Source organism: Tetrao urogallus (assembly GCF_951394365.1).
Source record: "Tetrao urogallus genome assembly, chromosome: 1".
Lineage (NCBI taxonomy): Eukaryota > Metazoa > Chordata > Aves > Galliformes > Phasianidae > Tetrao > Tetrao urogallus.
The window spans coordinates 184,981,675-184,997,461 of record NC_136813.1 but is presented as its reverse complement, the minus strand read 5'-3'; the positions used below and the strand labels follow the sequence as shown (position 1 = coordinate 184,997,461).

Below are 15,787 nucleotides of genomic sequence, written 5' to 3'. Positions count from 1 at the left end.
CTAAAATCTCATACACAATTTTAATTGATTTTGCTGATGACCTTTGTTTGTGTAGAGCTGAATCTCAGTAGAAGTCTGAGTGCGAATACTTGAGATAACAATATTCACAGGTCCAAGTATATAATACTTTCACAGATTTTCATTCCATAGCAATAAACAGATAAAAAAAAATAAATCCATACAAGTCAAAACATAAGTCTGTAATCTATTTGACCAGATTAAAATAGAAAACATTATCTTTATCTTGCAGAAATGTTGGAATCCAATAATATAGTCAATTTCAATGGACTAGCTAATAGTTCCAGTTACCATACTTTCCTCTTGGATGAAGAACGAAGTCGGCTGTATGTTGGAGCAAAAGACCACATATTTTCTTTCAACCTGGTTAACATCAAGGAATATCAAAAGGTACAGTTAGTCATGTTTTATATGTCTTACATGTTTTATATGTTTTACAATTTTGTATAGGACTATATGACTTACATAGTAAGTGTCTGAATATCAGGAATACTACCAAGGCTAAACAGCCAAACGTTTGTCAACTCTATGAAGAGAGAAATTATTATGAGCCTGTAAGTGTCGAATCATTTTTATTTTCCCAAACTATGAAAATTTAAGTCATAAATGAATAATCCAGCTAATTTACAAACAAGATATACTTTGTGTTTGTTTAAAACCAAACAAACATACAGTTATGAAAGTCTACAAAAAAATCCTCACTTTTCCTCATTTGCAGATAGAAATATTCTATTCATGACTCTGTGTTGATCCTGTGTTGATTTCTTATCTTTAGCCCAGCACTTTAAAGCACTTTTCTCCTGCGGCTCATTAAGCAAAATAGATTAAGTATTAAAAAAAGAAAATCTGACAAATAGCTTAGTGATGTTCTGGAATATGCTTTCTTGCAGCCCTAAATAAAACCTTTTCTTATTTACTTTAATGTTACAAAATGCTAAAAAGGTAAATAATGGGACAGAAGTTTGATTTGTTATATTTAAGCATTTTGATGGCGCATTTTAAAATTCAGGGAGTACTCTTTTATGAGAGATATATTGCTTCAGTACCGGGGGATTTTTTTCTTGGTGTTCCTGACCTTTTGCCCGTTTCACTATTAGCTTCCTAAGGTGATAGCAATAAATACCTTGTGTTTTTTGTTCACAGAGAAGACAGGTTATTCATTTGTATTCTCTAAGGAGAAAGGATAAAAGGAAAACTGTATATTTTCTTTTCTATTCTCTTTAGAGTAGATATAAAGGAAACTAGCTATTTATTTGAATTCTCTGAGGGATTCATAGTTTAATGTGCAAAACATCTGGAGTAATTAAAGGAAACAAGGTGTTTCCATTGCAGAAAACCACTCTGTAGAACGGCAGGGGTTGTATTTTACTTACTTTGCTATTAAGATATGTTTAGAACACTATTTGAATTTCTATACAAATGTTATTGTATTATATAAAGAATTGCTGTTGATTATATAGAACTTAAATAAGAGACAACTTGGACTTCAGATCTAAGAATAAACTAAATTCTTAAAGAATTTTGGGGTCTGCTTATTGAGGACAGGAAGGACACTGAAGAAACTGCAATCAAAATAACAACTAAGTTGGTACTGCAATTAAACTTCATCTTTCAGCATATTAAAATTAAGTCCAATCCAACCAGACATTGAACAGTTCCAGGGATGGGACATCCATGACTTCCTTTGACAACCTGTTCTGGCGCCTATAAGGAATAAGGAATTTATTCCTTATATCTAATCTAAATCTACCCTCTTTTTGATTAAAGTTGTTACCCCTTGTACTGTCACTTCTTATCCTTGTAAAATGTCCCTTTCCAGCTTTCTTGTAGGCAACTTCAGGTCTTCCCAGAGTCTTTCTCTTCTTCAGTCTGAACAATCCTAACTCAGCCTGTCTTCATAGGAGAGGTGCTCCAGCCCTTCCTCTCTACTCACTCTAGCAGGTCCTTCTTATGTTGGGGATAGCTTGTAGCTAAACAGTAAATAGAGCTCTTGCTGATGAAGACTGAAGAAAAAATTTAATTGAGTACCTCAGCTTTTTCCACATCCCCCATAATCAGGCTTCCTATTTCCTTCTGGAAAAGGCATACATTTTCCCTATTTTTACTTTCATCACTGGTGGACGTATAGAAGATTTTCTTTCTGACCTTGACATACCTGTTCAGTTTTAATTTTGGCAGAGCTTTAGCTTTGCTATCATGATCCTTGACTGCTTAGACTATTTCTCAGTATTCCTTTCAGTGTTATTGCTTCCAGCCTCTGCAAGTTTCTGTTTTCTGTTTGAGTATGTCCTTGTTCATCCATGCAGGCCTCCTGGTACTTTTGTCCGACTTCCTTCCACTGCTTAAAAATAGTTCAATTTTGCTGACATTTAAACCAAAATAGAGAAAATACCGTGGTGTAAGAATCGGGAAAAAGAACAGCCAGCCATTCATTTAATAGATTAAAATATTGCTTTAATTAATATAAGAATCTTTGCCCAAAACTTGAACTTGAACTGGTCCTTCTGGGGGATCTGAGAAATTTGGTTAATGTTTTTTCTACCTAGTAAATTTTAATTTTCACATCTCTTCATATTTTAAGCTGGGCATAGAAACAGGAAGTAGAAGGAATCCTTGGAGAGATAATGTGCTTATAAAATTTTCAACATTATTGTACAGACCTCAGATAGTCAATTTCTGTTTACTAATTTTATTACATTTTAAGAAAACTCCAAATTTAAAAACACAGTTGGAAACTGTATTTTTGAATGACACATATAACATCTCCTTCATCCTCTTCGGTCACTTATATTCATTATTTTTCTGTTTCTATTTTGTTTCTTTTTGAATACTTTCCTTTTTACTTTCTTTTGACAAACACTATTGAACACCGTGGTTGTAATTCAGACTTATTGCCACTTATATTCATTATCTGAGACTCCCAAATGAGCAGCCTGGCATTTTATGTGAAGATTGTGTTTTATTCTATATGTAATTCCTAAAAGCTTTTCAAAACAAAACAAAACAAATAAAAAAAGCAACAAAACCCATAATAATAATAATAATAATAATAATAATAATAAACAAAAACCATGAATAATTGACTGTGAGGGTCTCCATTTTCTCCATTTTCTGCAAAGCAAACACTACAGTAAACCTATGTTTAAGTTTTTGCGTATTTGAGTAGCTCAATTGGAACAGAATAAACATTTCTGCTTCAATGGTGTGATACTTTTCAAATATCACAGCTTCTTTTTTATTATTTAATTAACTAAATCTAGAAAAATACTCAACTAGTAGTGATACTGAAGAGGCCAATGCCTCATTTACAATGCTGTAACTTTAATCTTAGATTGTATTTCACATAGATCAGATTTACTTCTAGGAAGTATCTGAAATTTTTGGCTCTGAGTCTCCATTTCATTATGTCAGATACAAAAGTGGAAGAATACTAAATACATTCAACTCTCCATTCATATTCAAGATTTTCTGCTGAGGTCATAATATAGATTATATTTCAAGATTGTTTTTACTGTGATTCTTATCATCTCTATTTTGCTCCTATCATTTCAATTCTTTGTTGTCAAATGTTGTCAAGGAAGAAGAAATAAGAATGAGCAGAAGACAAAATGAGTGAAGACACTTTGTAACACTTGGTCTGCAGTTTGTGGTAACTGAAGCATGAAATAATGTGATTTTTTGCTCTGTGTCTTTAGATTACTTGGCCTGTATCTCATTCCCGAAGGGATGAGTGCAAGTGGGCTGGAAAAGATATTTTGGTAAGTACAAATCTTTTTACCCTTTTTTTTTTTTTTTTTTTTAATGAAACATTCTAAATATTTTATTAGACTTTATTGTGTTAATTCTGAAACGATAAGGCTGCATATCTGGGCTACTTCAAACTTCTTAATTCTATACAATTAAATTTTACCTTTATGACCCGAGGCAAAGTTTTTAAGTGGAAATCATAGAAATGAAATTAAGTTTTGTTAGGAAAAGCAGAAGTTTATTCTCAAGAAAAAGAAGGGAAAGGAGACATCAGCATGAAAAATATTAACCCTTGCATAATGTTGTTCTGACCTCGGGTTACTGACGTTCTGCTTTATTTTTGCATTCCTGAAGGTTTCAGACCCGCAATGATTCCCAAGCACTTCTTCCTCTTTTTTTTTTTTTTTTTTTTTTTTTGGCTTTGTGTACTTTGCAAGATCATGATCAAAATGGTTTCAATATTCTGTATTTGGTACCCCAGGATAGACACAGCTACACTAGACCCAATTTTCTGTACATTTTCCCACATTCCTCTGTATGTCTTATTCCCCGTGTTTTATGAGGTAGGATAGAAATAGCCAGTATCCTCTAAATAATACTCATTCTACACTGAGAATAACTGTTGCCTTTATAACAAGTGTATGGGAAATGTGAAGACAGCGCTGAAGAAAGGAAAATGGGAGAAAATAATCCAAATAAATACTTGCATAGCATACTCGAATGGGAAATCATTGTGATTGCCAACAACTGAGAGTAGAAGTTGGCCTTGTGTGTATATGCTATTGGCCTGATTTTCAGGGATGATTCTGTAAAATATTCATAATGCCAACCATATGCCTCTAGAGAGCTCCATCTGAATAATTTCCTAGGTCACAATAAACATAATTTTATCATTTTTTACATGAAGTAGATTTTTTTATAGATTTTGGTGAAATCTAGAAAAGTAACAAGAGATTCAGCACTGAGAATGTAAGCATATTACTTTAACTTTTAATACTTATTTTTAGAAATTCAGAACAGCACAGTAAGTTCAGTGCATTGCACTAGGCTGATTCTAATCCATCTCCATCTTCATTTATAATAAAATATCATTTATAACAAAAAGATTTTACAAATGGAGTGAGCTGGGAAATTCAGGTTCCCATTCTCCTACTCCTGTAAGATTGGGAGGTCCATTTATACTGTAATTAATTTATCCATCTTTAATCTTTTGCATCATATGGTATTAAGGCAGCTGCATCCACTAATGATGAGCAAAAGTGGTAGCCAATACCTTACTACAATGCTGTGTATGACCTGGCACATTATCTGCCTGCTATGAACCTATGCATCAGAAGCAGCACGCTCACGAGTTGATGGAAGAGGATAATGAAAAACATGAGCACAGCACTGAAGAAAAAATGTGACCTAATAGTAGCATGGTAGTACAGAAAACTATTGGAAGAACCAGATAATTCATTTTGGAAAATATTTTTTACAGACTTGAGTTGTTAGGGATGATGTGGTATTTTTTCACTATTGTTATTTTTTATTTATTTTCAGACTTATCTAGAAATAGAGGTAAGAAATAAAAGGATGAATAAGTCATATTTAGTGTGGGCCCAGTTTTCATACAAAAATGGAATACATTAGGCCTGCTCCAAAAGTAATGCCTCCTATTTTATTATGTTGACCCACAATGTCAGAGTCTTACATTGGTGGTGTGGCAGTAGATGTTTTCCACCAATATTCCATTACATTCTGTTGCAGTATGACAGATGGTAGCAGAAGCATAGTCTGACAGAATGGTGCTTGACATGAGAGTGCATATGAAGAAAAGGTGTGTAATGTAATTCCTCTATGCAGAAAAAATTGCACTCATTGACAGTCATGGACTCTTGCTGAAGATTTGTGGAGCCCAAACAGTGGATATTGGCACAGTGAGGCAGTGAGCGGTGCATTTCTTCAGTGGCAACAGTGAAAGAAAGAGAAACCACGTTCCGGATGGTTATGCTCTCACATCACTAAATAAAGGGTGTCTTGATCATCCCATCCATGTGAATTGGCACATAACAACCAGGGAAGTTGAATATGAAGTTGAATACTGGCTTCAGTGTATTGGAAAGTGTATGGTGGCAATGTTGGAATATCACAAAGTTTGCACCAGGTAAGTCCAATGAATGCACACAAGGAAACAGAAAGAAAACTGTAGGCAAGTCCATCAGGACATATTGAGCCAACATGAGGCTGAAGGTGACAGTTTGGGTTGCACCATTACTGATGATGAAGTGTGGTGCCACCACCACAGGACTGTGTCAAAATCACAGTCCATGGAGCGGTAATATGTGAATTCCCCATCCAAGAAAAAGTTTAAGATGCAGCCCTCAGTATCTGAAGTGATGTGCACTATTTTTTTGAATGGGAAAAGGATGATTTTTCTGGATTTCCTGGAACCTGAAACAACCATCAACTCTGACCACTAATACACTCAAACATCCAGAGTCAGTCCAGAGAAGAGAACCTTTCACTTGCAACATGATGAGACTAGGCTCCTTGCCTGTTTGAGGACTGTGGATCACATGGTCAGTCATGGCAGAACTGTCCTACCACACATTCCGTACTGTCCAGTTTTTGTGCCTTCTGATTTCCATCTGTTTAGGCTGATGAAAAATGGACAATGTGTGGGCAACATTTTCCTAGCAACTGTGAAAGAGTGGGTTATCTCTGATGGTACAGGTTTTTACAAAACGTGGCATGCAGACTCTTATTCATTGCTAGTGAAAATGCATAGCTAATGGTGGTGGCTATGTTGAAAAAAAGTGTTTTGTAGCTGAGAATTTGCTCTATCAAGTAGTGTTACTATGCTCTTTGTATCTGTTGTAGTTTCCATGGAAATAGATAAGAGGCATTACTTATGGAGTGACCTACATATATTTTGGTCTGCTCAGGTCATCATCTTAGAATATTTACAGCTTCCTTTTATTGCTATAATACAATATATTGCTAATAAAGAATTTAGAATAACTTCTTTAGCTGTTATTAGAGATAAAGACCATTTACGGAACTTATTATTCCTTCTTCATTTATTCCTTAAAACCATTGTCAGTGCCTTGGGAGTGTGAAATACAAGGGCCATAAAAATAACTCAACAGTCTCTCATTAGTGAGAACAAGAGAAATAGAGGACAAATAAAGTGCCCTATGAAAGATGCTTGATTTAACATTGCTTTCAGCAATGTACCACTGCTAAGATATTAGATACTCCTCACTTGTGATGGTTCAAAACTTTTCAAATGACAGTCTGTACTTTTACGTTGAGATACTTAAAAAAAACTTTTTAAATTATTGATCTCCAGGGGAAATGAGTGCTGAAAATGCAAGTCCTCACTAATGGGCCAGGTGCACTGCAGCAGCTGCAGTGCAAGTACAACCTTGTCTCTGCCCTGCTCCTAACCTCGGCTCTGACCTCAGAGATTTCCTCTCATAATTATAAGAGGTAATTTACCATCATTTTTACTCCTTCAGAGGGATTCCTTGCACTGACACTGTCGGTCACGTTGATCTGGGTGCAGCAGACTTGCAGTACAGGCAGCTGGCTTGGGATTCAAGGAGGGTGGCCTTCTTGAACTGCTCTTGTGCTCCTGGACTCTGTTCCTCAAGAAGTCTTCCTCATTCTTATTTCTTAGCTGCTATTTATTAAAGGGATGAGTGTATGTTAATTAGTTAAGCTTTGCTCACTGTATTGATAAATATTTTTAAAATATGCTTTGAATTTCTTTCCCTGTGAGTAAAGGAGAAGGAAGGCTGAAAGATTTACCCCAGCTATGCAATATAGCAGGACTTCTCTGATAGAAGTTAATTCTTAACTTTTCACAAATTATAAATTAAAAATAACAAAAGCAGAAAAGTAATATCGCTTATGAGAAATTAAAAGCTCTAAATAACAAGTATCATGTTTGCTTATGTAATCCAACTAAATGAACAGTTCTTTGAGGATTTCTCGCTGCTCTGGAACTCAGTCTCTCATTTGATCTACTCACCTATTCTAGTTTTTGTAAGTCCTGTAACTATTTCCAATGATTCCTGACTAGACACTGGTACTGATTAAAGAAGACAAGGTGTCTACAGGATATTTCTCAGCTCAGCTTTTATGTTGAAACTTATGAGTGTGGACATGCTCATAGTCACATCCCTCCTTAGTGAGCCTCAATATTTTTTTGTCAAGATCTAACAGGCACCTGTGACCCAGCAAGAACACATGGCAACCCCTGTACTACATATGGGTTAAATAACAGGTTACTGGGAAAACAAACAAACAAACAAACAAAAAAAGACAATTGCAATTCCATTCTGATATCATGATATAATATAATAATCCAATAAAGCAAAGATTGAATGATTTACAAAAGTTAGCGGAAAGACTAGATAGTTTTGCAGGTTGAGATAGGGTAATTTGTTGACTGGAAAACTCATCTAATCCTTACACTGCTAATTTACTATAAATTTAAAAGTTAAATATGCTGTTAATACATTTCTGCACCAGGCTTGACTAAGGACCCAAAACAGTAGTTCACAAGGTACACAAATAATTAGAAGAATCCCTATTAAAGGGTATAGATTTACTACAACTTGAAAACCTTGAAGATGTGTATCTGAAGTGCACATTAGGATGTTATTTTCAAGTGTGATTTGTCTGTCTAATTTATTAGCCATTCTAATATATCCCAGCCAAAATTAAATTGTTGAAATGGTTCCATACATAAATCTTTAAATTTCAATGGATACTTTGAGGAAGTCATATAGGACAAACTAGATGACAGAGACTTTGCGTTCGGTATGATTTTTCTAATGAGAATTGGATGTTGGTATACAATGAGATACAAAGAGTACCAAGCTATTTTACTTTGCACTAGCAAGATTCTTCATGCATTCTCTCAAATGAACAGCTATATTTGTACCGGGAGTTAGACTTCGATGTCACTGAATGCAGTAGCTAAGCTGTGTCAGCACAGTTGTGTGTATTAACACTGACTATATTATAATTTGTACAAGGCTGATATTTACTTGAGCTGTTTAATTGTCATTGGACTTCAGCTAGTTAACTGTTAGATTAATTCAGCTGTGATCAGCTATTATTATTGTAAGCTTTCTAGGTGGTATTTTAGAAGACCTTCAGATCAGAACCATTTTCCTATTAAAGAAGATGTAGTAGAGTCTTTACAGGACATACAGTATATCTATATTCTGTGTATGCATCTTTGCATTTTAGTGTGGTATAATCATCGAGTTTATGATTAATGTACGTAGAATCACGTGACTGTAATTTAGTTCACCATTTCTTTCATAAAGATAATACTCAAGTCAAAATGTTCATGTATCACCTAAGTTTTTTCATTCTTTAAAGGTTTTCAGATATTCCCTAAATCTTAAGAAAACAAACAGTTCTAAAGCCATCAATGTACAACAACTTGATTGAAAAAGGAAAGAAAAAGTAAAATAATATGATGTGTAACTTAGCAAGTGTTCCTCATATCTCATGATACTTTGGAATAATTAAGTTGGCAACGAATGAGCACTTTTCCCTTTAACTCATTTTATTACTGTTGTTGCCTTAGGGAAAATAGAAGAACATGGAGGCAGAAAGCGAAAATAATTCTTTTCATATGTTATTGTAAACAAAGATCAGAAGAGGGAATCTGAAAATTAAATACACAGTTCTGCCTAGATCTAGAAAGCTTGCTGCTAAATTCATCTGATAGTCGTTTATCAGGTCAATTTACCGCTGGCCCTTGGGGTGTGCCAAAGAGAAGTTCATCTCTTTATTCAGTCTTGTTCCTTTGGAGAGCATTCACAGTCAGATTTCCAACTCTTCTATCACCAAACTTTGTCACCATGAGCATTTTCTGACTGTCTCCAGCATGACACTGAAATCCCTTCATAGACTCAGGACATGCATACAGCCAGTGGAAAAGGAGAAAGTGCATGTCTTCTGGGAGTAGTAAGAGATAAGGTGAGCAACAAATCCATAGTGATGGACCACCAGTGCAGATAAGGACAGGATTTACTCTTCTCATTAACTTCTATAAGAAGAAATGTGACTTCCGATCTGCTAGTAGACAAACAGTGCCACTGCATTTGTCCATTCTACTGCCTGTTCCAAGTAATAAACTTGGAAGAAATTATTGTTTTGCAGTCTTCTCACTCACTGACCTTGTCCATAATTTTTATTGTGTTCATGATTTCCTACCAATGCATTTCTTACCACTTGGGAGAAGAGGGAACGAGGCATCTTGTAGGTTGCATCTTGTAGGTTGTATGCTGCTTTAATATTGCCACTGTGTGGAACTGTTTTGTATAGAATACACACAACATAAAAATAAAAAATAAAACAAACCTACAGCTCCTTCTCATAGAAAAAGTGAGCTGAGCTTGGTGAAAACTAAGTATAATACACCAGTGCCTTTCAAAGTCATGTGGAGCTTTCTAACATAATTTTCTCCTCAAACAAATTCTATCTGCACCAGCTCCAGTTCTTGAACACTTGCTGGCATAATATCTCATTTATGGCTCAGAATCTATTCAGGAGTTGAGCCTACAGTTTGTGTTCACTTAGGCTTTTGCATATATGTTTTTAGTACAGTCAGTTATTGTAAAGTAATAGCTTGGTATAGTTGGATAGGATATAGTTGGAAGGACTAAGTTGTCAATTGTTCATAGTTTACCTATTTATGTATCACGCAAAGCATTTATATCTTTTCCTGTAGGGATCAAATTGATAGAGATCAAAGAGAAAACTAATTTTCCAATATCTGGATTTTTTTTTTTTGTTTGTGGGTGTGACTTTAGAAGGAAGGAAGGAGATTTTATATTCATTAGATTTAATGCTATCCTGAAGAAGTTGCTTTTTTGTCTTTGAAGTATGAATTCACAGAAGTAGAGAAGGGTAAATTAAAGGAGAAATGAAGGAAAATTTGTTCCCAAATTATAGGCTTTAGTTTCTGAGCAGTGTTTTTTCCTCATGAATTCTAGTTTGGCCTTGACAAAACTACTGCTGTTTAAAAATGACTTTGGGTAATTCCTTGCTGTGATTTATTGCATCCCAGTATGGTCAGAGTAAATTTGTCCTTTTTACAATTCTTTCCAGAGAAAAAACATTAACTTGATAACTATTGGAAGTCATAGATGTGTTCAGTACTGGTTTTCTTTCAGAGAGCTTCAGGGTGAAACTCATATAGTCAGAGAGAGCATTTTCCTCGGTGCCATTCACATCTCTTTCCCTCTCTCTCTCTCTCTCTCTCTCTTTTTCCCCTGAATTTGTCTCAGGTTCTTCCTTGGCTAACGGACAAATGTTTAGGTTGCTGTTGCTTTAATGAAAGGAAGTGTAAAGCAAAATTGAAGGATAGCTCAAAGATCACAGTTCCTTACTGAATGTGCACTATTTCCCTATTAAATTAGTGTACAAAAAAATTTCTTACTTTGGTTCTGTTACATGCATCTATCACCCAATAGTTTAACTAAATTCATCCTTTCTTGATACAAATCTAATATTATCTGCCTTCTTTTGGAATAACTAAAAGAGCTAAATACTAGTTAATGTTCTTAAAATAACCTTGGAGATGATACATAATTATATGTCAAAGCTAATATTTTATTCACATCCACATCTTCATGTCAACAAATATTCTTTGAATAAGCCTTATTATTGTAGAGAGAATTTTGGATTCTGAAGATGGCAGAACAAAAAAACTAAGAATACTAAATAAAGAAAGAAATGTCTCCCCTTCCTTTTTTTTTTTTTCTTTTTCTTCTTCTGTCTGTTAAAAGTGATCTGTGTTGACACAGCTCATCTGTTTATTTTCCCTTGCTGATCTACATATTCCAAATCTTTAGGTTACTATACATATATCATGAATTGCGCCCAACCAAAAATAAAAAAATTAACAATCCATTTGGCACCAAATTTTTACTGACTGGGAATTCAGAATAGTTTAATTTCCAAATCCAAATGTAAGGGATCCCACAGTAAGGAACATATAACTTCAGAGTCTGTCTTACAGAGTATATTTATTTACTGGCCTACATATTGCTAAGCAACAGTCACAAGGATGCCAAGTCTTTTGCTTTCTTTCAGCACTTCACACATTTACATTTACTTTCAACACAGAAGTTTTGAGTATATTTATCTTAGGTGTCTGTGAATAGCAGCCATTACAAGATATGCCTAATGCTGAATAAAGGCAAGCTGACTGATATGGAGTCCAAGTGGCTTATGTGCATATAATAGGCTTGGCAACCTGTTTGTCTGAAATACTCCACCCAATTAGCAGGTGTTGATCCCTTTCGGAAAGGTGGAATGTAATCTGATTTCTCCAGGAGACAGGTGATCACCCCACCCAGATAGAAAAGATAAATGGGAGAGACTCCTTAGATCTAGACTGTGGTTGCAACTTAAATTGTTGCTGGGCTCGGTGATACTACTTGAGTTGAAACCAAATGGCATAGTTCATTGCTTTGCTAATAAAGCCACGTCCCAAATGTGGAACATCTTTAGTCTGTAGAGCAAAAACATTGTTTTACAGTTATAGTCAGAAAAGAATCATCTGCCACTTGTATGTAATGTTTTGAGTTATTCCTGAAATGTTTTTCTGTTCCTTACGTAAATTAATTCTGTTCTGTAGGAAATAAATGCTACTGAAGAACATAACAATTCAAAATAAATGACGTTTCTTAATAAAGCTCCTGGAAAAGTTCAGTGTACAACAATCAATTTTGCAATTGTCACTGCAAAATCCTGAAAATCAATTTGCTGTACTGGATTCACAAAAGGCTTTCGTTTATCTTGTTAACTACACATTAACCAGATGTACAAAAATATGGACTGATCCTTAAAATGGGTATTTTGTGTTGCAGCCTTTTCTTGGCCTCCTTTTAGCTGTCCACAAGTTCAGAACAGTTCTTATCTGCATCTACTCAATGAAGATTTATGGATGAAGTACATCTCCAAATTTAGACATACCAAATGCAGAACAAATCTGTAGAAACTTTGCTTCTTAAGACCTCAGGCTGTGCAAGATGATTGTTGCTAACAACAAAGATCCACTGATTTCACTGATGTGCTTTGTTCTTGGAGTCAAAGTGCTGGTATTGACCAACAGATTTACAGGAAGGCAGGCAGGCAGAGAAGCATTTTTTGTTTCACCCTTACTAACACAAAGCAGCAAGCAAAGGAGCTTTCCATCTGCTGTGCAAGTGTTTTGATGATAAAACTATTTGCTAATATGGCATGCAGCTTTGTGGCTTGAAGGAATCAGGATATATCTGACTTTTTCAGTAGTTTTTTCTTTTAATCACATGCTTTGTTAGTTGGCTTCTTGTTTCTTGTCTTGATGTTTCAGTGGTTTAAATTCAAGCAGACATTCTGCAACTTGAGTAAATCATACATTTTAAATATTCTCATGAACTGTTATCATATGAAAAAAATCAGACAGATAACAGGCATAACTTAATTGGGAAGATAACTGTGGAAGTACAGTAAGCTGTACTAAGCAACCAAGAATGTCTTATCAATCCTCATCAGCACACTCAGTCAGAATTTTCTCAGGGCACATCTCAAGAGTGGAGGAAAATCTAGTTATGGAATTATTCAAGTACTTATCTGGAATGTTGGCTGTGGTGACCAAGTCTAAGAGTAGTGTAATTTCTGACATCTTGGGAGGTTTTGAGCACTTCACAAGGGCCACTGGATATCAGGATCTGCCACCTTTTTCAAAGCTCAAAGTTAGTGAATGCTTTTAAAGTAGGACTAGAATTCGATTAAAAAACAAAACAAAACAAAACAAAAAATCCCACCATAGATTTATAGAAATGACTAGATATTTTGTTTGCCTAAAAGTATTCAAGGTTTCTATTGGATAATGTGTTTTATTTATTATTATTATTATTATTATTGTTATTGTTATTGTTATTTATCTGTTTATTTGATGAACATTGACTAATGGAGATGTAATCCCTAACAACTAAGTTAATAGAAATTCTGCAACACAGACCCCAGTAATTAAGCTGCTCAACTAACTTCACTCAGCAATGCAAACTGACTTTCAGAGGTTAGGACCATAAAACATTGAAGCTCTGACTGCAAGATGCAGTAATGAGAGAACAGGAATAGAAATGAAGTTATTGATCCAAGCTCCAAGAGGTACACTGCAGTAAGCCACTGCTTGCAAACGTTTTCATGCTGTATGCAATGCTGGCCTCCCCCGCTCTAAAATCATACACCTGCTTAGTCAGGTTCAGTTGGAAGGTTATCTCCTGGAATACAGCTGCCAGGCATAATTTACCCACCTGTCAGACTCTGTGAAAATTTTATATTACTGGGAAACATTCCCATTGCTGCCAATGCAGCACTTAGAATAATGTCTTTGCAGCAGTGTTACCAATTAGGTTACTCCAATAAAATGAAATTTAAAAAAGATAATCTCATTTTAACAGGACTGGAATCATTTGCTTTGTTCCCTGCCTACTTTAGGCCTGTTTAAGCAGACTGTGCTCTTTGATCAATGTTTTTAAGTGCTACTGTAATTCAGAGAGGGAAGGAGTAAAAAATCTTAAATTATTTTACTGCATTTAAAAAAACTTGCGCACAAGCAGCAATAGCTATGAAAGCATATTCACTGTAGAGTTCACTCCAAAGAGGGCCTCCTTGCCCATGCTAATGTGCTGAAGTGTTTGCAGAATCTAGTTGATCCTAATGCTCTGTGTACAAGTTACAAATACACATTTATTGCTCTGTCACTCCAGAAATATTTTTCCTGAAACAGTGGTGTTGCATACTGAAGAAAATGCTGTGCCAATACAAACTGAACTGATTGCGGCTCGTAGTAGCCCTCTAGGAAAAGAGAGGAGCAAAAAAGCTCCCTGATAACTTGGGAACATCTTTCAACAGTGTGATAAATTTGAATGACAGCAGTAATATGAGGGATTACTTACTCTCCACGTATACCCCTGACCTTGCCACTTGAGAATTCAACTAATTAGACAGAAGAAGAAAAAAAAAAGTAAACATATTAATTAAACTCATACATAGGACTTAATATGGAAACTGTCCATCCACTTTGATTTGAGAGACAAAACACATATTTGTTTTGTTTGTCCAGCTGTTAGATGATAGCTTTAAATCCCCCTGTCCATCCAATTTAGACAAAACCTTCTGATATTTTAATCACTTGGCTATGCAGGAAGGTTGAAATAAAGGAAGAATGTTTTACAGGGTCTGATCCTTATCTGGATTAAATCAGCAGAAAACTGTTGAGGATAGTGGATTATTTTGTCTTCTACATAGTGTCCATATAATCTTGTCATTCATTTTTGCAGAAATATCTGTGAAGCAGTATAATCATAAATGATATCTTTCTTGAAAGCAAAAAGGGAAAATCTTTAAAATTAGGAAAAAAAGTCTAGATGTTTGTTGGTTACATGGATTTACCCGTTAAACTTCCACCTAAAAAGATGTCATTGAAAATTCTTTGCTGCATCAGTAATCTAGACAGAAGGATGTAAGTTCCTGGCTTTTGAGGAAGAGATAATTACTGGAAACTCATAAAACCCACCTAAATTCAGTTTTAATTTTCATATGTAGAGCAGATGTTTTGACAGATGGATAGGCTTTATTTTTATAAGTGTCCGGGAAAAGTCGGCAAAACACAGCCTAATCAGTGTTACATATCTGTGGTGTTTGTTTTTCAGTCTTTCTGCTTTTGACTTCCATGCTTTGGTTGCAGACATTTTCTTTGTAATTTATTTTTTCAGGCTAATCTCTCTCTTCATAGTCCCTTCTATTAATTTGATACAAAAATATTGAAAATCTCTTAAAAATTAAATGTGTATGTTTGGTTAGTGTCAGACATATTGATCTTCATATGGTGGGTGTCTTGGTGGAAAGCTTAATTAACACTTTATCTTCTCTTAAAGACAGGCCCTCTGTCCTTGTGTATAATATATAATATTTGGTATTGGAATTTAGACTTAAGATCTCTGATCAGACACAC

The 15,787-nt window shown here is 35.0% G+C and overlaps 1 protein-coding gene across 1 annotated transcript in view; it reads left to right on the top strand.

Annotated features, from left to right (window-relative positions):
• SEMA3A (semaphorin 3A) overlaps positions 1-15,787 on the top strand; it is a gene marked incomplete at its 3' end in the record, with an annotated part of 166,877 nt that overhangs the window by 48,147 nt on the left and 102,943 nt on the right. Inside the window, exons 3-4 of the mRNA XM_079545666.1 lie at positions 251-408; positions 3,714-3,776. Of these exons, the coding sequence (XP_079401792.1) occupies positions 251-408; positions 3,714-3,776 (221 nt within the window). The remainder of the gene's footprint in view (positions 1-250; positions 409-3,713; positions 3,777-15,787) is intronic.